Below are 21,237 nucleotides of genomic sequence, written 5' to 3' on the forward strand. Positions count from 1 at the left end.
GTTGTCGCCTTTCCGGGACGAAATTAGAGCTTGAAGTGGCAACTGGATATGCGAGACCACATGAAACATTTGTTATTTAAATATATCTATTTTACATTTTCATATATAAAATTTTTATTTTAAAATTTACAATTTCGGTCTTCAGTTTATTTGCTAAATTAAATAAACATAGTACACAAAAGCGACAATGTCAAGTAGTTCCGTCCACTTTTGTAGGCGGTAGTTGTTCGTACCTAACAGATCGATTTTTTAGGTGTATTAGCTAGCCGTTGTCATAGTATCAGAGCTAAGCACGCCACGTCCCGTGTTCGAATCCTGTGAGAGGCGGTAAAAAATGGGCGGGGTGGGTGTCAGGATGGTTCCGCCCACTCTTGTAGGCGATAATTCTCTACACCTAACAAATCGGTCTATTGGAGAGTATTGGCTAGCCTATGTCAGACGATACTTCGACTTAACAATAATGTTGGTATAGAAACTAATATGTTTAATATTAACTATCTCATAAATACTTAAATATCGTTTATTGTTTATGTTGTTATTATTATTTAAGTATACAATGCATTGATAAGTCTTTTTCTATTGGATTTTAATTATTAATTATTGTTATTTTTATGTTTTAAGGAAATTAACCTTTCAAAATCATTTCTCGTCGGATTCCGACCAGGAGGCAATCGGGTTCTCACTTCTCTCTCGCTCTGTTTGTTTTAGTTTATCCTGTTATTACGAAGTGCGCCAGTCTCATTGGTCACAAGTGTAATGTTTTTTCTATGTATATCACAGACTAAAGAAATAGTGTGAGAAGGTAATTTTACATCTCCAATTCATGGCATCGGTGCAGAAACATCAAGCAACCATCATTGACGGAAAAGCAATAGCTAATACCATTCGCAGCGAAATCGCTGCTGAAGTTGCTCAGCTCTCTCAAAATTATGGTCAAGTATGGCGATCTTGCTTGTTCTCATTTGGATTTTATTTCCTTTGGTCATTTTTTTAGCTGGTCTATTCGCTTATGTTTATGTTATTGTGGAGTCGCATGCATAGATATATACCTAACCAAACTACTGTCCTACTTTGTTAGTGATTAATTAAATCCGTAAACACAGAGTGAAGTACTCACATTTAATCAATTGGTTAAGATGGCTGAAATGGTTGTTTACTTGGGTATATTTAATCGTAGAGATATAGCTGAGATGGCCGTTTTACCTCCAAAACTCATATTTAGAAGCTTCTCGGTACTAAGACATGAAACGGAAACTGTGGTTTTAGCTTTCATGTATCCTTCTACATAGGAACTCTTCAATTTCTGATTGATAAAAGTTCAATCCATTGATTGAAATTCAAATTTGGTGGAAGGCTAATATCACTAAGCTTTTATCTGATCGAAAAAAGGAGAGAAGGAAACGTTAGAATGCACTGAGCCCCTACTACAAATGACTGGGCCAGTGCGGCAGTGTCCAGAGAGAAACATAAAGCTTGACGTAAAAATTAGTAGAGTCACTCCTATTTACCCAAAAATTGATTAAAAAAGGTTTGACTCTTGTCTTATGGATCATCCTGTTTTATGATAGCCTTTTAAGTTTGTTCAACTTATTAACACAACAGAATTAACTGTTTCCAAAGAAAAGGTTTGATTTATGAAAGGGTCCATCAGGAAAGGGTCTATTGGAAGCAAAGGGCTAGATTCAGGTGGTTGGCAGTGGGGAATGCCGACACCAAGTTTTTTCACGCTGTCGCCTCGGTGAGACGGAGGACTAACTGAGTTATATCATTATTGATAATTAGGTAACCTCGGATAGATTTTTTATCACTTTAATTAAGTTCTATGCATATCTTTATTCCGAGGAGTGCCCTTGTAGACCCAAATTCCAGCACCTCCGCTTTACCAAGATCTCCAATGTTGCTGCCTCCCTTTTGGAATTGCCCCTCTCCAACAAGGAGATGTGGAGCATCCGGGTGATTTTCGTCCTATTAGCCTCATCTCAAGCTTTTATAAGATCATTGCTAGGTTGCTTGCCCACTAGCTCCAGGCTCTCCTCCCTTTGGCTATTCATCACGGCCAAGGGGCTTTCCTCGAGGATGGAACATTTTAGATTCTACCATGGCGGCGTGTGAGCTCTTTGACCACTTTTCTCGCTCCACTCTCCCCCCCCCCCCCCCCCCCCCCCTTCCTTTTTGCCCTAAAACTTGATTTTGAAAGGCTTTCGACAGGGTGAATTGGGAGTAGTTGGGTCAGATGGGTTTGGGGATCGATGGTGGTTTTGGATCAAGAGTTGCATATCCTCGACATCATTCTCCCTTTTGATTAATGGTACTGTTTGTGGTTTTTTCAAGGGATCTCAGGGCTTAAGACAAGGTGATCTACTCTCTCCGCTTCTATTCAACATCGTTGCAAAATTCATCTCTTCTATGATTTACAAAACTAGAGACCTCAGTTTGTTTGGTTCGACCAGTAACATTGCATCCTTTGACATTCCCATTCTACAATTCACTTATGACATGCTCATCTGACATGCTCATCTTTGACGAAGGGACTCTTGAATATACTATGAAGATTAAGGCTTTATTGGGGCTGTTTGAGATTGCCTCTTTTAGCAATATTTGGCAAGCCTTCAGTAAGTGGAGTCTCTCTGTTGTCGAAACTTAGAGATTTGTCTCGTGGGACATTCACCTCCGACGTGGACTTGATGACTCTGATGCTTTGCTGGCCTCTCGCCTCTTGGAGGCTTTCACGTCTTCGAGGCCCAGGGACACCTTGGCTGACTCGATGGTTTGGTTGTCGGATACAAGTGGTACCTTTTCTGTCTCCTCTGCTTACTCCCTCATCAAGGGATGGACCTCATGCACTTCTAATCATGATGTGACTATAGTTTGGCACCTCAACAACCCTCCTAAGATCAAATTCTTCCTCTGGAGTGTCTGCTTTAAGAAGATTCTCACTGCTGATAATCTATTGTGGTGTGGTAACCATCTTGCATGCATTGCCTGCCCTTTTTGCGCTAGAGAGGAAGAGACTATCAGCCACCTCCTCCTCTCTTGCCTTTTCCCCTGGTCGATTTAGATGACCATCCTCAGCTGGGTGGTCTTCTGTTATGTCTGCCCCAGGACTTCATTTCTATTTTTCGGATGCTTCTTGGGGTCTCCCTCTCCAAGATGGGTAAGTTACTTTGTTTGGCCTACACTGCTTTCACCCCTTGGTGTATCTGGAAGGAATGCAACAATAGGCGGTTCAATGCTAAGGCTTTACCACCGAAGAGGGTTACTAGCTCTATCATTGGATTGATCTCCTCTTGGCGTCATACTAGGAAGGAGTTCTTTTCTCAATTGGGCTTCCCTCAGACAAAATTGGTGTGCTCTTGCTTAGAAGGTCTCCCCTTTCAGACCCCCCACTATTTAGGAATGGCGGCCTCCCCAGCCGGGCTTCCTCAAGTTCAAATTTGATGGTAGCTCTCTCGGTAAGGGCAGCTATGGTGGCGTCTTTCGTGACTCCAATGGCAACCAATTTTTTTTTTTTTTTATAAAGATGTATTTATATTAACAAAAGAAAATTTACAAAAGAAGAGGGAGTAAATCCCTAACAACAAGAGATTGCAGGGACGCTCCCTGCTTGGCTAGCACATCTGCTGTCGAATTTGCAGATCTCGGAATGTGAGACCAAATACAAGAGAGAAGTAAGGTAATATCTAAAATCTCCTGAAAGATGTCCTAATGGCGCCACAGTGGAGAGGAAGCACACTCGCACCATCCAATGACCACCTTCAAGTCCCCTTCAATGTGAATGGGACCACTACAATTGTCTCTGAAAATGCGAAGCCCATTGAGGAGGCCATAGAGCTCTGCCGACGTTGAATCGGAAATGCCTAACGGGCCGGCATAAGAGAAACACTGATTGCTAGATGGATCCGAAATAACTCCCCCAAAACCAACAATCGCCGAGAGAAGAGCCATTAAAATTCAACTTTAGGTAACCAGCTTCCAGGGGAGTCCACTCCTGCATGACTTGAATCTTGGTCCTAAGTCCAATGGCAACCAAATCATCTCCTATTCCAGTCCTTTGGGTATCTCCGACTCCATCTCTGTTGAGGTCCAAGCCCTCTTTCACAGCCTCATTGTCTTTTGCGAGTATCTCTCTGGCCTGCTCCATATTGAGGGTGATTCTGCGGTGGTTAGCAACCGGTGCTCCTCACCCTCCACCCCGCCGTGGTGGCATTGGGATGTATTTTATGATATCATGGATTTACTTCTCCACATTTTTGTATTTGGTCCCAAATTCCTAGATTTGCTAATTTTGTTGCTGATTTACTTGCTAAGCAGGGAGTCTCCCTTCAAGTTGTAAAGGGTGTATTCCCTTAGCTTGCTTGTTTTTTTCGGTGCTTTGCTTGATAAAATATTCACTTTCTAAAAAAAATTTTGATGTATGAAATCTTTATACTTGCATTGGAGTAGTAACATCTGCTTCTGCAACTTGAGGCAAATTGATCAGTCCTGACCTTTGAGGTCTCGCATGTGTGTTGAACTAGTGTTATCTGTTCTGCGTGATTTCATATTATCTATTTTTAAGTGAGATACTTTTTGTTCACATAATTGTTTGAGATATTATGATTAACCAGAAACTTTTAAATGGGGAAAAGAGACACGAATTTCCTCATCCTTATGTGAGTTGTCATGATTGGATACCTGGTTTCGTCTCATGTGTTCAATTGTCTTTATAATTGAAAACAATTGTGGTATTTATTTTATTAACCAGAGAATAAAAAGAAACCTCTTTGGTATCTTTTCTAAAATATCTGTATGTTATTTTCATTGTTTTTAGTTCCTTCTTTCTCAAGAAATTCTACTCGTGCTGTTCAAAAGTAAAGCTCCATCATGCATTTAAAAAAGTTTGACACTTTCTGAATGCTTAGCATATAATTGCTATATGTATTTTCTACAGGGATGTCTTGAACTTCTCACAAGAAGTGGAATAAGTATAAGTGGGAAAGAGCAGTTGTTGTTGGATGAAGTAATATAGTTGGATTGCCTGTTGCACTTCTGCTTATAAAAGCTGATGCAACTGTAACTATTGTTCACTCACGTTCTAATGACCCTGAAAGCATCATTCGTGAGGCAGACATTGTTATTGCTGCTGCAGGGCAACCCCTGATGGTATGCATCTGTTTCATTTTTAACTAGTGAAATAATCTCCAATTCAGAAAATAACTACTAGAGTTCATACAACTGTGATATTTGGATCTGTTACTCGAATCATTGTGGCTTCAGGGTCTATTGCAGGTGCATACTTGATTTTCAAAACTACACATTTAACTTTTTTTCACTGTTTTTTATCATTTAGATAATTTTTTTTTCTTGCTTATTGTCCTCTTTCTTCAAGCAACTGAATAAGTAAGTTTTTGCCATTGGTGGAAATCATGTTTTCAGGTATTCCTGACAAGAATGATTCTCAGGAAAATTACCTGGGATTTCAATGGAAAACTAGGTTAATTTATCTTGTTGTTTTTCTTTCCATTTTATGCAAACAACACTGTATTTTGTTTTGCTGGGCCACATTTGGCCTTTCCTTGATTTTTTCTATTATGAAAACATTTTTTTTTGTCCTTCTTGACCAGATATAAATTTAAGAGTTTTGTAATTCTGTGCTGGTTTAATCTGGAATACAATGGAGTCTTGGCTCTATAACATGAAATCAGAGGATTCATCCGCACATATCAGTAACCATTTGTAATTTAGTAAAAACATGGTTACAAACACTGTGAAGACAGAAGCAGTAAGTGTACACTACTGCTATCGCAATTTAGTCACATGTGAGAAACAAACTCATAAAATTATTGGACATTCCCAGTTTGCGAACTCTTAAATACCTGGTTGGAATAGTTTTACTTTTAGTTTAAGCAGTGGCACTAGACAAAGGTTGAAAGATGTTTCAATTGTTGTTATCCTTGGAACGTTTGCATCTTTTACTAACCCAAGTGAACCACACCGAGCAAGTGGCTGCTGTTTGTGCCCCTAGCACATGTTCTTTAATCCTTGTTCTCAAAGTTTCTTCCATTTTGCTCTTTTTTGCATATAAAGGGAGACTGGATTAAATCCGGTGCAGCAGTTATTGACGTGGGGACAAATGCTGTTGATGACCCAACAAGAAAATCAAGATATAGGCTTGTTGGAGACGTCGATTTTGCAGGAGCGAGTAAGGTGGCTGGATGGCTGACTCCTGTTCCTGGTTGTGTGGGTGGGTCCAATGACTGTGCAATGCTGCTTAGGAACACCTTAGACGGCGCAAAGCGTAAGATTGGCCAGTAAATCCTTGAATCGTATTCATTCAGAATTCAATGCTTTAATTTCATTCCTTCTGTTTTTGGAAGCCTTTATCTGTATAATCTTAGTAACATCTGTTCAAGTAAGCGTTCTCCATCTACTAAAGCAGGGTTGCAATAAGTTTTTTCTACGTCCAAAAGGTCGAGTAGAAAAACCTAAAATGACTAGCTAGGCAAAAAGAAACTTTTAAAAAGTTCTAAAATCTTAGGCAGTGAACATAATTACTGATATTTCAAGGACGTTGGCTTAAATTTCTAAATTTTTAGGGGAATTATTGTAAATTATCTTGCATTTTGCACAACGGGTCAATAACTTAATCATAGTAAAGTTTCATTAGGGTACTTGTTGAACCCTTAAACTTGGATAATTTTGGGTTACCTAATCTTTTATTTTTAAATTTAAATTGATGGATATTTGTCAATCTTCCACTATGTAGAGTGCAGAATAAGTTAAATGAGACAGTGCTCTCTGAAGGAGAAAAGCCACCCCCAATACCCTCTAGACCTGATATAATATATGCTACAAAGCAATCCAAAACATGCAATACACTCTCCTTAGTCTTCCTTCCAGTTCACAAAAAGTGTCCTTTCAGTGAAGAATTCTAAGCCTCCATGACTGATTTTTTCATTTAAAAAAAAAAAAAACGAACTACACTTGTCGTTTGCTGAAAGGGGGAGTGGCAGCAAACCCATGTTTTATTTTTTTAATTTTCAACATGAGTGGTGTTGCATTTAGATCAAGGAGTAGGTTGCATGTGAGACCAGCTCATCCCATGTTGTCTCCAAGAGTGACATTATTCCCCCTCTTTGAAGATGGTGTGAGATTTCAATTCCAAGTAGTGGAGGGCCATGAGTCTGCACATTCATAGGTACACACATTATAAAAACAAAGCTATGAATCAGTTTATTATTTCCTCTGATTCATTGATTAAAAATAAAATCGAAAACCGGATCCCTCTCATTCAGCACTGCATATTCATATACAGGGACAGCAGCAAGCTTCTTAAGGAACATTGTCTGAAGAGGACTTTGAGAGGTCATTTGGAATTGACACCCAAGAGGTGGGAGATGCTGGAAAGGAAGGAACACAACATGTGAATATATGATTCATAGAGATAACTTGCCTGACATTTAGAAATGATTTTTGCTGTTTGATCCTCAATCTCTATTTCTTGTGTTTGATGTTAAGTTGTAGTAGCTAAAAAGGTCTCTTTGGTTTAATGCTTCAAGTCAAGGGTAGGTTAATTTTGGTTAATTGATGCATCTACTTGCCAGTCTACAGTGGCTTTAGTTAAAAATTTGGAGCTGGGAGTCTGCTACTTACAGTTTCTCTAGAAGGGGAAATAATCCATGGTGGAACAGATGAAACACTGAAGTGGGTTTCACATGAAACTGAAGAAGTTTTGCATGCTTCTAACACAATTTGATGAATCTTAAAACTTTAAATTAGACAAACTTGGAAAAAGTATTTTAAAAAAATCCTTATGACAGGGGTGGATTCTTTCTTTCTCTTTACATGCTTAAAAGTTGTCCACAAAGTCTACAGAAAGCTGAAAGAAATAGTTTCATAAAGCTCAATAGAAAACCTTAGGAGCAGATGTGGAGGCATTGCACATAAAATAATAATTAAACAACACTGAGTGGGATTGTGGCAGTGTATAAGGTGGAGTGATCTCATGCTGCAGTCACTCGTCCCTTCCAGCCATTCTCTGCTCCCTCTGTCATGGCAGAGTCAATGCCATCTTTAATAAACAACAATAAACAGATAATGGGTTTGTAATTTAGTACTAATCAAAGTGATAAACAAGAGAAAAACATAAGAACCTTGATGATTAATTGTCAATACCGTGACAACAGAGTAAATACTAAGTGGCAGGGATTAATTAAGCAAAGAGGACTTTTTTCAGAGGCAAATGCTTACTACTCTTATCAGTGTTCACATCGAAAATTTGTTCTGATTCAATAGTGGTAATTTTCAAGATAATTTCCCTTGATCAGGGTTATCACAGTTCTTAGGTGTATCGAGTTTTAATTTTGGTTTAATTAATAAAAGTTTTGGTCGCCGGCTGTTAACCCAACCTGATCCAACTTCATCTGAAACTTTGAAACTAATATTCCGTCATAATTTTTGAGATTTTCCATGTCGCGTCTCGGCATGAGACAGAATGACGGTAATCAGTTCATGTGGGTGTTCCCTGATTCTTGTGCTCAAGAAACTTAATTAGAACGAGTAATAGATTGATTGGTTAATCAAAGAAGTGGAAATAAAATATAATTCGTGTGTTTAATGTTTCTTTCCATGTTCAAAATTGACATTAAGAAACGGACGAGGCGGAACCACATTTTAAAAGAGAGTAGAAAACTAGCGAATCGGTGAAGTTAGTTGTGAAGTCGGGTATCTTCTTTCACTTTCGACCAAGTTGGCAATAAATGCATTTGTTTTCGCGACAGGATTCAATTAACCAATCTCAGCGTTAAATCAGAGGGAAAATCCACACAAGGGAGAGAAACTGAGAAAGGGATCCGATTCGTGTCAAACACATAATGACAAGGCTGCTCAAAGCAGGGCGCTGAAACGTCTTCAGATTTCTCTGCAGCGTGGTTGGATAAGATGTAGTGTGTGGTGGCTGATTTCCTCTGAACTTGTAAGTTTTTCCAGCGCGGGTTGAGTCGATGAGGTCAGTTTGTTAGTCAGTGAAGTGTGTTTTTTATGTTTTTTATTATTGGAACGTGAATTTTTCGCATACTTTTGCTTCAAATTGACGTTCCTTGTGGACGAATAATCCTTCGCCGATTTCGGGTTTGTTTTCTGAACCTTGTTCATGTTCTGGTCTGATCGGATATTGTCTTTAAATTCATTGATGAGCTTGGAGCAGCCATATTAGATTAAGAGAATGCCCGTCACATGTTTTATTTTGAAATTCAGTTTTCTGTGGTTTTTGTGTTAGATCTGTTGATGAATTTACAAATGAATCTCAACATTTTTTTGGAGAAGACGGTTACCGATTTTCTTCTGCATATCCTTACTGAAGTGCTTATGATAAGTTTACACTATGGTTTACTATTATTTTCGTTTTATCAACTGTTCACTAAAATAATCTTCAGGATTTTACAGTTATATCAGATTACTGATGAGGAGTTGTAGCGCTGGAAGTAAATATACATCTTTCTGTATTATTCTAAATTTTTAATTTCAAGCGTCCCTTTCTTTTGTTCTCGTATTTTGTGACATTTGATTTTTAGTGACAAAAATTCATCAGAGTCACCCCTGAATTTTTCATGACTACTCTCACAGCAAGATAGATTGAAGAACCATTCAACTTAACTGGTGAACACATAAACCTTAATTATGCTTAAGTGTATGAACTTCTGACAGAAAAATGGTTAGGGTGAAGGAGCTCATTTGTGTGATGCCCTTTTCGCCCAGTTTACTTTCTATTGCTGTTTGCAGAAAATCTCTTTTTATTAATTTTCTCTCCAAAACTGCTAAGGTCATTTACTTACAGGGCTCTAACCAGCTTTTATTTTTCTTTTCATATTATTTAGCAAGCATCTAATGGCACATATCAGGTTCTCGTTGGCAATGGGCATTCGGGATTTCATACATCTGGCATGTGGCTTAAATCTATTTCTTCTTCTTACTCTCTGCAAAACATGCATGGCCAGCATTCAATCCATAGGAAGGATTTCTCCATTGTTGGAGGGGGCTCAGATGAATTGGGTTGACAACCAGGGCTTGTTTCTGTTATCCAACAACAAGAATTTTGCTTTTGGTTTTACTACAACTCAAGAAGATGTCACGTTATTTATGCTAGTAGTGATCCACATTGGTAGTTCAAGAGCTGTTTGGACGGCCAATAGAGGCTCTCCGGTTGGCAATTCTGACAAGTTTGTATTTGACAATGATGGGAATGTATACTTGAAATCAGGCGATGGGATTGTTTGGTCAACCAATACTTCTGGAAAAGGAGTGACATCAATGGAACTGCAAGATTCAGGCAACTTGGTTTTAATAAAGAATGATTCCTCACCTCTGTGGCAGAGTTTTAGCAACCCCACTGATACTCTTTTATCTGGTCAAAACTTCACAGCTGGAATGAAACTTGTAAGCATTCATAATGGTAATGGTTTGAGTTATTATCTTCAAATCACTTCTGGGGATCTTGTTTTCTATGCAGATTTTAGACCACCCCAGCCCTATTGGTCCATGCAGAAAGATAGTAGGAGAATCACAAACAAGATTGGCGGTGAAATATACTCTGCAGCATTAGATTCCAATACATTGCGAGCCTATGATATGAGTCTAAATTTACTTTGGCAATTCATTTTCTCTGACACGTCAGACTCAAATATCACTTGGGCAGCTGTTTTGGGCTCTGATGGAGTGTTCTCATTCTTCAATCTTCAAAATGGAGGATCACTTGGACCAGAATCAACAAGGATACCTCAAGATTCATGCCACACTCCTGAGCCTTGTGACCCTTACTACATCTGCCATAGTGGCAACAGGTGCCAGTGTCCAGCTGTTCTTAGCTCTTCTAATTGCAAGCCAAATATTGGTTCTCAATGTAGCACAAGAGATGAGGTCGAGCTCATAAGTGTTGGAGATGGGCTTGAGTACTTTGCCACTGGTTTTGTTCCACCTGTGGCTAAATCTAACCTGTCAAGCTGCAAAAATTTGTGCATGGATAATTGCTCATGCCATTCTTTGTTCTTTGAAGAAGTGTCAGGAAATTGCTTCTTGTTTAGTGAAATAGGAAGCTTGCAGCAATCTGAGAAGGGCTCAACTGCCTATATATCATTTATTAAGGTATTGAGCAAAGGAAGTAGCTCAAGTCCTGACGAGGGAGGAACTGGCAAGAAACATTTTCCTATTGTTGTGATTATATCCATTGTTACAGTATTTGTAATTGTTGGTTTAATTTATTGCGGGATTGTGTGTTATAGGAAGATGTCAGCCCCAGAACCGGCCAAAAGTTCCTCAGAGGAAGAAGATAACTTCTTGGAGGAATTATCTGGAATGCCCATCCGTTTCAGCTATAAGGACCTTCAAACAGCTACTAATAACTTCACTGTGAAACTTGGTCAGGGTGGCTTTGGCTCAGTGTATCATGGGGTGCTTCCAGATGGGATGGAAATAGCTGTGAAGAAACTTGAAAGCATTGGTCAAGGAAAAAAAGAGTTCCGAGCAGAAGTTAGCATAATCGGAAGCATCCACCATGTCCATCTTGTGAGGCTTCGTGGCTTTTGTACTGAAGGGACGCACCGACTTCTTGCATACGAGTACATGGCAAAAGGTTCTCTTGATAGGTGGATATTCCAGAGAAGTGGCTATGATCTATTAGACTGGGATAAAAGATTCAATATAGCTTTGGCAACAGCTAAAGGGTTGGCTTATCTCCATGAGGACTGCAGTGTGAAAATTGTCCACTGTGACATAAAGCCTGAGAATGTGCTATTGGATGACAATTTTGTAGCAAGGGTCTCGGACTTTGGTTTGGCAAAATTGATGACCCGTGAACAAAGTCATGTGTTCACTACACTTAGAGGCACAAGGGGTTACCTTGCACCAGAGTGGATCACAAATTATGCCATATCAGAGAAGAGTGATGTGTATAGTTTTGGCATGGTCTTGCTTGAAGTAATTAGTGGAAGAAAGAGTTATGACCCCTCTGAAATTTCAGAGAAGGCCCATTTTCCTACTTATGCTTTTAAGAAGATGGAAGAAGGGAAAATGAAGGACATTCTGGATTCAAGGTTGAATTTTGTAGAAAAAGATGAGAGAATATTTACGGCAATTAAGGTGGCCTTGTGGTGTATTCAAGAAGATATGCATTTACGACCTTCAATGACTAAAGTGGTTCAAATGCTCGAGGGCCTCTGTGAAGTACCTCTGCCTCCGACTTCTTCTCAAATTGGGTTTCGACTATATTCAAATTTTCTCAAATCTGTTAGTGGAGAGGGCACTTCTTCTGGACCATCTGATTGCAATAGTGATGTTTATCTTTCAGCTGCAACTCTATCCGGGCCGAGGTAACTTAGAGATGCTTGTCCATATTGTTTGATTATAGAGACTTACTTTTTAGACAAATTGTACTTTCTTTCCACAAGACCTTTTTTTCTTTTGCATTCTGCGTATAGCTGTGAAAGTTGCTTGTAGATTCTTGATAAATTCCAGCCATGAATTCTAAGATACGAGCATTCCTTGTAAATATGTTGTTCAATAGAAGCCCACCTGTTCAATATATTAGAAGCTGCCAAAACAAACAAAAGAAAATGATGGCACAAAGTCATTTATTATTTCTATTGCCATATCCAGCAGCATTTATCATTTATGTACTATATTTATGGTTGGACATATTTTTGACCAATCGACCCGTCCATTTGATCTTGTTTACTTGTCTCACAGATAACCTGATTCACGGCAGCTCAAGAAAATCTGATCTTTGGAATAATTCCAACATTTTGATGTTTCAAGAAATAGATATGTTAAATATGTGGTAACTGGTTTAATTCCCTTGATCATGGTGTTCACATGGGACACTTCCAGCTCTGATAACAAAAGTCATTGCACTATATTAGCAAGATGCTATCATTCACATGAGCTAAACAGGCTTGATTCTATCCAGTGGCAATTAATCATTTGGTACCAGGTGTTCAGATCCACTTGTAAGGAGCTTTGCTCCAAACTTTTAAGATCATAAACCATCAAAAACTAAGTGTACATTCCCCTAGAAAAAGACAAACTCTTAACAGCATGATTTTCAAGTTGAATTATTAGGTATCATATTCTCTTTAGTATGAAGTGAATGACCTGTGAAACAAGACAAGTACCAAACAAAGAATCTTGCTGTGAAATATTGAGACTGTCAGTCACACTACACATGCACCTGCCAAATTCAGGAGAATTGAGATAAAGAAGAAAGCATTAATCTGGATTGTCTCAGACAAAGCAGAAAGTGTCTATTTTGCATGGGCTATTAAAAATAAATTTTTTCTTTAATCTGAATTTTAGAACAGAAAGATTCATAAGAAACTTTCCATATAAGAGCAAACAGAACACGAGTCAGTTTACAAGTGTTAAATAATCCAGAACCATCCAAGAACTGATCCTCCAGCCAACCCAAATCCCAAAAACAATGCCATAAAAATTCCAGCTGTTTCAGCCTCTTCAATGGATATAACTGAACTTGTCAGATACCCATTTGTTAGCCCAAGACCACTAGTGAGTAATACTATAGGAATTTCCATTCTCAAGACGGGGGGACCGTGTAGGCTTGCTGCAAAGAGAGGATAGAACAGAAGTCGTGCCACACAGAAACATGTCACCTTTTTCGTGTTCTTTGGAATGGATGATGCTGTCAGGCACTTTCCCACCAAGTCAGACACATTGTATGTTGTTATAAGCAAAACTGGGTACCAGTCCCTTAGAAGCTTTGACTTGACATTCTCAGTTATGAAACCTGGAAATATGGATAGAGTCACTGTATAGATGACCACTAGTCCAAATGCTAACCATTGGATTCTTTTCCATACATCCCAAAATTTTGGCTGTAATTTGAGCTCATCAGCATTGGCTTCTGTGTTCGTTGAAGTTGTTGAGTGAGTATGAGTTTCCTTTCTGTGGTACTTGATCACTGGTAACATATCTAGAATGTTATAAAAGACAATGCATACCTGCACTATTATGATGCTGACTATGAAGTAGATATGCACACTTGTTCGTGGCCCTTGTGGAGTTTGAGGAACCGAAGCTTTTGTTATTATTCTCAGAAAAGCAAGCAGGACACCTACAATCAGAAGGTGAATTGAAATTTCTAAATGCATTATCCAAAGTAACTTACAAGTATGAAACCTAATAGACTATATTTTGTAGTTTACTATTTGTGCTATCAGTACTATATAATGACCTGTTTATGAATGTGAGTTTGGCTGAAGTACAGCTGCATATCTAGTTATTATCAACAGTCTTCTGCTCGTGTGAAAGTATTTTTACACTACATGTACCAACATAACTAGAAGATAGAATATTCATATCTGAGGACCTTCCTCACTTAATCTCAGCCTTGATCCCCAAATGATTTGCTAGCTAGTTTCAAAACCAGATCATGCAACATTTGTTCTGGTTTTATCAAGTAAGTTCAATGCAAAGACCGAATCTCAGTTCCCTGTAAACTGATGGTCCAACTCCTCTCAGGTTCTAAAAACCAACATAACCCAAGGAAAACCAAATTTTGGCTGGTTGGCTTTTTCTGGAAAGTGATCAAACTCTCAAATAAGTATTCTTATCCCTCAAATTTTTGAATGGTGGACCCTGATATCATCCATGTATTTGTAAAAAAAATTCTAATGCATTAGATCCAAAAAAGAAAAAAGAAAGAGAGTGCCTCATATTGTTAGAATACCTGAACTTGCAGTCCCTGCAAATGTTGCTTGCATGTATCTTTTAGGCAGCTCCCCAACTGAACCAATCAAGGTTCCTCCAATCAATCCATCAGCCAAGCCACAAATTGCGACGACCATAACTGTAACTTTATAAGCTCTATCCCATCTTCTATCACCACTTTGACATACCCAATCCATAATAGGGATTGTCAGCAAAGAAACAACAAAGAGGGAAAAAACCCAGATTCATTCGCAGTTTTACCCCGGGCTTTCTGCTGCACTTACTCAAGCTGATCAGAACAATAAGAACTGGGAGTGAGGAACCCATATAGGCCACAGGGAAAACCTTGTTCACATGCTACCCTGGATAAAGATATCCAAAATAATCAACAGCTGTTATAAAAGCATTCCATGGAAGCAGGTAACTTGCTCCAAGAATGAAGTGGATGAGATATGGTAACTTATAACCATCTTTTGGCTCCAAGGTCTTCTCACTAAGCTTCTCTGCTTCCATTTCAAATGGATGAAACTGCCTCCTGTTGGTCTTTCATTACTCAATCTGCTGCATTAAAAAGTCACTGAGAGCTTCTGTTTTGATCATTTTCCTTGCTTTGATTGGACTTCATATAATATTACGAAGTGTAGACTTTTGATCATGGTGAAGAACAGCTGGGGGAACTGTGTTTTTTATTCTGATACTGTTCTACAATACACGGTTAGGCTTCAATAATGCCGATACCTGACTGGGATGTAGCTTGGTGCCTCTTGGGGTGTCTGTGATCTCCCGTTCTGCGACTGAGAAAATCAGTTAATAAATCTTTTCTCATAAACGATAAAATTTGAGGAGAAAAAAATAAATAAAAATTTGAGAGAAAATCTTAATCATGAAAAATTTAAAATATTATTTATTTTCAAGCAACCGCACTCATTTGATGAATAATTTTTTTAATATAATATTATTTAGATATTGGATTAAAATAATATAAGTTTGGAATAGAAGTAAGGGCATTTTCATTCAAAAGACTCTGAATCGTGAATTTGACAACTTTATATGTGAAATGGAGATTTAACATCATTTAGTATATAATCTGTAAATTTTCCCTATCCAAATTACACAGTTCAGATACTAAATTTTACGTCGTTGCGGCAGTTATAATTCAAAGAAGGGAGCTTGACGGTGAGAGTGAGACACTTTCTGCTTGCCGAGGCATTTCTGCAGCCTCTAGCTGAAGATGATGATGATGACGACCCTTGAACCGTGCCCTCTCCATTCCTTCAACCTTTTTTCCTCTTCGAGAGAATTCGGATTCCCCGCCAACAGGGGAAGAAAGAGAACCCACCTCCAGCTACAAGCGCAGAGGATGAGAAGCCTCGAACTCGTTGCCGCCAAAAGTGCAAGCACTTGCCGCACCGGAGTTTCCCGTAAGTTGAATTTTTCTTTTCGCGTGATGAAACTTGATACTGCTAAAAGTTCGAGAATGTGATGGCTCGAAAATCGACATCTCCCGGTCTTTCCTTGGTAAATTTCGCATTTTTTATTACTTCTGAAAGGTTGGGTTGCTCAAACCACTTTGTTACCTTCTCAAGCATTCATTTCTAATGATAAATGTTTGTCTAATTTTTGTTGTCAATCATTTGAATAACAGATGAGGACGGTTTGCATACGAGAAGAGAGCTCATTTGTTTGTCGACCACTCCGTTTCTGCTCCCTTTACATCAATTAGTGCAACCGTTGGCCGCTAATGCAATGAAGTAATTCCTGCCACCGAGTTGCCTATTTGTTTTAACTTGTATAAAATAGCTGACACTACGATGATTTCTCGTGCATCTGTCCCTCAATCGATGTCTTGGTGGCAGTTGTTTGTTCCTCTAGGTGCTAATTATGTGTTCCTTCAACTTATATGTTCTAGTTCAAGTAGGTTCCTGATTCGTTCTGGTTTTCCTATAAACATTCGCACAGCAATGTCTTTGTTATGCTTTATTCATGTAGATTTTCGTTCTACGTGACAAGTAATTCTTGTATTATGCTTTTCCTGTTTGGCACTGTAAGGGTAGGTGGTGATGAACTGTCAGTGATCCAAAACGAGGTTAAGAAAGTAGTTTCAAAGGCCAAGGCTCCTGGAATGCTTCGCCTGGCTTTCCATGATGCTGGGACATTTGACTCTGAGCAGAATTCAGGTATTCTTTCTGCCTAATCAGTAGAGGAGGTTATTACTACAGTCAGATACTATGTTTAATTATTTGTTTATTGCTTTGACGTTGTAAGTTCTCTCACTTAAATTGGTCATGGAAGTTTTGAATATGAAGGATTGCTTTTGCTGGACTAACCCAATTTGACAAATCAAACTATATACCACAACGATTTTGAAAGGAAAAAAAAAATGTATCGTAACTTGACAAACACAATATATCATGTAAAGATCTTAAGTATTGTGACAAAACGAAGATACTCTTTACATTGAAGGGATTTTCTTTTCAAACTGGTGAAAAATGGTAATTTTATTGTTTCCTTATTGGTTCACAAGCGCTTCTGCCTTGATTTAGTTTTACTTGTCTGTTTGCTTGAGAAAACTGGTTGCATTGACCAATATCAGCCACACAAATTAGCTCATTAGTGTCTTGCATAACTGTTAATTCTCTGTAATTGCTACAAGTTTCATCATGTGTGTGTCTCTCAGCAATTTAGGCAAATCATCTTTTATAGTTTACTCATTTACCCCCCTGGATATGTTTGAATTTGTGTAATTGCTTATATGCAGGTGGTATGAATGGTTCAATCATCCTTGAGCTTGATAGACCTGAAAATTCTGGACTCAGTAAGTCCGTAAAGGCAAGCGCATACTACTCCCTCTGCTTCATATGTCCCTTTTCAGTGGTTAGAACTGAAGTTTTGTATGATTTTCCTATCACTAATGTTTGATACTGGGTGACTTCTAATGTAGATTTTGAAGAAAGCAAAAGATGAAATAGACAAATATCAACAAGGTAGTTGGTTTGCACTAAAACTGCCTGATAGTTCTAATTTTAAAGATCGTATCACCTCTGGCCTTTACTTTTTATTTTTATTTTTATGTTGTATTACAGTATCTTGGGCCGATATGATTGCTGTGGCTGGAGCTCAAGCAGTCTTTGTGTGTGGAGGCCCTTTCATCCCAGTTCAGTTAGGCAGGATGGATTCAATGTAAAGTGCAAGCTTTTGAGATTCCTGTAGCTTTGATATACGTCAATGATGAAACTAGGGGAATGGCAGGTGTCATTTCAGATCACATAAATAACATTTTTTGTTGCCAAGATTAAGTCCTTGATTTGATTATCCAGTTTCTAGTTGACCACTTGTTTGACCTGTTGAATTAAATTTGTCAAAGTTTCTAATTACATTGTTATTCTTTAAATGAAATAATGCTTAAACACCCACATCTCTGTTTATACATCTTAGTTGTGATTTTTTTTAGGCTTCCTGATGCAGAAGGAAAACTTCCTTCGGAGACCTTGGATGCTGCTGGCCTGAAGAAAAGTTTTCTAAGTAAAGGATTATCGTGAGTTCATTCACCCTCACCTTGGGATCTCATTTTCCATGTATTTTTAGCCCTTTAATGACCAAAACATATCTGTAACTTGATATTATATAGCTCCTGTAATTAAAATATTGTCATCAGCAAATTGTGTGCGTATCAAACTATAAAACTACTTGGTGCCTGTTTAGGGTAAAAAAGATCTAAAACTACTTTGTGCTTGTTTAAGGGTAAAAAAGAGCTAACCTTATATATCTTTTTATTTCGATATGTGGCAATGCTATCACTTTTGTCTTCTAAAAGAACAATTGATGCCATATCGGAAACCTATGTTGGCTTGGATAGTCGGCAATAGAAAACAAAAATATTTTGTCACATAAAAGCACTGCAAGGATGAAGCTCTGTTTCAAAAAAAAAAAAAAAAAGGCACTGGTAAGATTAATTTTGCAATTCCTCTGTTGCATGAGTTGGGCAGGGTTTAAGTTGAAATATCTCATTAATATGAAACTTGGAGGAATTAATAGTGGCACAGTAAGCACGATTGTAAAGAAAGCAGATGCATGTGCATTGTATGTCAGGAGATGATGTATTCTTTGCCCTCTAGAGTAAGAGAATTAATCCCTAGTGAGCATATTTTTGAATGAGGTTTCAGCAGATGAGAGTAGCATTAGCTTGACAATGTTCTATGTTGTTACTGTTTGGAAAAGGAAAAAATATGCTGCTACATTGAACAAGTGGGCTTTTTAATTATTTAAAGGATAATGTGGTCCGTCTGTTAAAACCTGATACTGGTTCTACAATCTGTCTTTTTAACCAAATGGACTTTTCCCTGTAAAGTGTTCGCTTTTGGTCACATAGAACTTTGCATCCAGAAAGGGCTTCAAGGATGCGAGGGGCAAAGAGTTTCTTTATTTTGATTCTTCTCCTTTTAAATGTTGCAAACTTTTCTTCTCTCTTTCTTTATTGAAGAGAAAAGGTTATTTATCATCCTATGCTCCTGATAAGGAAGGGGCCAAAAAGAGGACGGAAACAGTATCATTGAAGCAAAGAGAGTTAAAAACTGTCATATTTAGTTACGAACTGGAAAACTTCCACTGAAATGCAAAGAAAACAATTTACATACATAGAAGGAAAAGGAGCAGTTGTTAGAAGTACTGCCATGTATAAAGATGGAAGCATTTCACCGCTTTTCTATCTATTTCCTTTTCTTTTAGCCTCTTTGGGCCAAATCATCAATCGTGCAACTTGTCATTGATTTTGTTGCCTGCCAAGGGTCGAAACATGAGGAATCAAAGTACTACTTTTGTTTCTTGGAATATTATGCCATGAAATTTGTTGTTTATGGCTATTGCTTAAAGCTGGAGGTTCGACAGTGGTTGACGAACACATCAATATGATTGCTATTCTTTTTTATTTCAATAAAAAGAAAACAATGCAGAGTTTGAACTTTGCTTTGCTATTTTTAGGTAGATAATGGGATAGAAATTGAGAATAAGGTGGAAAAAAATATATTTAAGTTCAACTACATTGGGTATTTTTAGTAGGCTTTATTTTATTCTAAATTGGAAGATAATTAAGATCATTGTTTATTCTTTAATCCTTGTTATAATTGTACTGATTAGCTTAAATCAACAACCAATGCTTAAACTCACTGTCATTTTGTAGTGCCCAAGAACTTGTTGTATTATCTGGAGCACATACCATTGGTGGTAAAGGATTTGGAAATCCGACTGTTTTTGATAATTCGTATTTCAAAGTGCTTTTGGAGAAACCATGGATGCCTTCAGGTATGTGGGCAAAACTAACTTTTGATTTTGTTCTGCCAAATGACTCTATCAAACATAATTTTAGCCACATTACTAACAGTGGAAGCATTTACTTTCATTTATGTGTTTTTTTTTTTCTAGAAAGAATAGTAAAGATAGTTGTGAAGAACGCATTCCAAATGTCCTAGGGTCCACTTTCTCTTATCTGGCAAGAACAATATCTAAAAGAATTGGGTGGCCCTTTGTTCTGTTCCTTTCTAATTTTTGCTCTTTGATGTGCTCTGAAATTCTGTCAAATTACTTCAGGTGGCATGTCAAGCATGGTGGGGCTTCCATCAGACCATGCCCTTGCTGAAGATGATGAATGCATGAGGTACTACTATTGCTTAAAACTAGTACTAGATGCATTACTCTTAAGATGCTTTCTAGTATTGAGTTTCAGTTGTGTATTTCTTGTTCTGCTTTGTAGACCATGAAAGTTTTGATATCATTTTACTTCTATTTGGTTTTAAAACTTTGCCATGAACATCAGACATAAAACAGATTTTTTCTTTACTGTAGGTGGATTACAACATATGCTGGTGATCAGTCGAAATTCTTTCAAGATTTTAAAAGAGCTTATATCAAACTTATAAACTCTGGTGCAAAGTGGAAGAATGCATAGTTTTTCTCTTTCCTTTCTTTCGTATTTATTTGATGTGTTCAAGTGCAGCTATATAATCAATATTATGTTCATCATCTTTCCATTTTTTTTTGTTATCTAAAAAAAAAAATCTTGTTTGTCCTTCCAGTGGCAATATCCTCCACTCTCATTTGACTAACTTTTCGTGTTGTTCTTAACAAGATTCTTACAAAAATATTCTGACTTCCAGACAGAAACTTGGTTCTTCCAAACCGGTAACATCACAAATCTACTACAGTTACAGTTTATTGTTTCTTGTTGGACAGGGATGACTTCTCTCTTATCTCCAGTGTGACCCATTTTAAGTATCCTGAAGCCAGGGGCCATGGCTACAGCTTCCTGAAACTCTAGCAAAAGGTCTTTGCCTCTCTGAGAACCCCTTTTCAGCAAATACTGTTTTCCTGTTCCTTCCCTGCCATTTTACATGGTTCAACTGGCGGGTCCTTATCTTGATAACAAAGACATGGACTAGACGAGAACTCGGTGGTTGGTTGTTGCCACATCCTTTTCCTCGTCCAGAATCCCCTTGAGAAAATACACTCTTTCGATCCTTCTCTTGCTTTTTGTCTCTTCCTCTCCAATCT

At 38.0% G+C, this 21,237-nt stretch overlaps 2 protein-coding genes, 1 long non-coding RNA gene and 1 pseudogene across 4 annotated transcripts; 3 read left to right on the plus strand and 1 right to left on the minus strand.

Annotated features, from left to right (window-relative positions):
* The first annotated feature begins 764 nt into the window (after positions 1–764).
* LOC137949341 (uncharacterized) lies at positions 765–6,324 on the plus strand. Its single transcript, XR_011111860.1, has 3 exons — positions 765–937; positions 4,931–5,142; positions 6,067–6,324. It is a non-coding gene; the product is annotated as an uncharacterized lncRNA (long non-coding RNA).
* Positions 6,325–8,738: 2,414 nt separating this feature from the next.
* LOC137950229 (G-type lectin S-receptor-like serine/threonine-protein kinase SD2-5) lies at positions 8,739–12,595 on the plus strand. Its single transcript, XM_068796614.1, has 2 exons — positions 8,739–8,953; positions 9,855–12,595. Exon 2 carries the CDS (start codon positions 9,865–9,867, stop codon positions 12,343–12,345), a length of 2,481 nt encoding a protein of 826 aa, XP_068652715.1. The 5' UTR covers positions 8,739–8,953; positions 9,855–9,864; the 3' UTR covers positions 12,346–12,595.
* Positions 12,596–13,388: 793 nt separating this feature from the next.
* LOC137950218 (equilibrative nucleotide transporter 8-like) lies at positions 13,389–15,207 on the minus strand (annotated as a pseudogene).
* A 689-nt stretch (positions 15,208–15,896) lies between these two features.
* On the plus strand, positions 15,897–20,706 carry LOC137950864 (putative L-ascorbate peroxidase 6). Of its 2 annotated transcripts, XM_068797517.1 has the most exons (10): positions 15,897–16,115; positions 16,340–16,445; positions 16,744–16,871; positions 17,453–17,523; positions 17,636–17,678; positions 17,778–17,874; positions 18,146–18,229; positions 19,871–19,992; positions 20,278–20,344; positions 20,533–20,706. In XM_068797517.1, the coding sequence occupies exons 1-10, from the start codon at positions 15,926–15,928 to the stop codon at positions 20,633–20,635; spliced, it is 1,011 nt and encodes a 336-aa protein (XP_068653618.1). In that variant the 5' UTR covers positions 15,897–15,925; the 3' UTR covers positions 20,636–20,706. The 2 variants fall into 2 exon arrangements, with proteins under 2 accessions (XP_068653618.1, XP_068653619.1); XM_068797518.1 differs by lacking the exon at positions 15,897–16,115 and having other exon boundaries at positions 16,358–16,445; positions 16,749–16,871.
* Positions 20,707–21,237: the final 531 nt, after the last annotated feature.

Source organism: Aristolochia californica, unplaced genomic scaffold, assembly GCF_029961685.1.
Source record: "Aristolochia californica isolate CCGP_79_NKW_82.1479 unplaced genomic scaffold, dmAriCali1.0.hap1 SCAF_14, whole genome shotgun sequence".
Classification (NCBI taxonomy): Eukaryota; Viridiplantae; Streptophyta; class Magnoliopsida; order Piperales; family Aristolochiaceae; genus Aristolochia; species Aristolochia californica.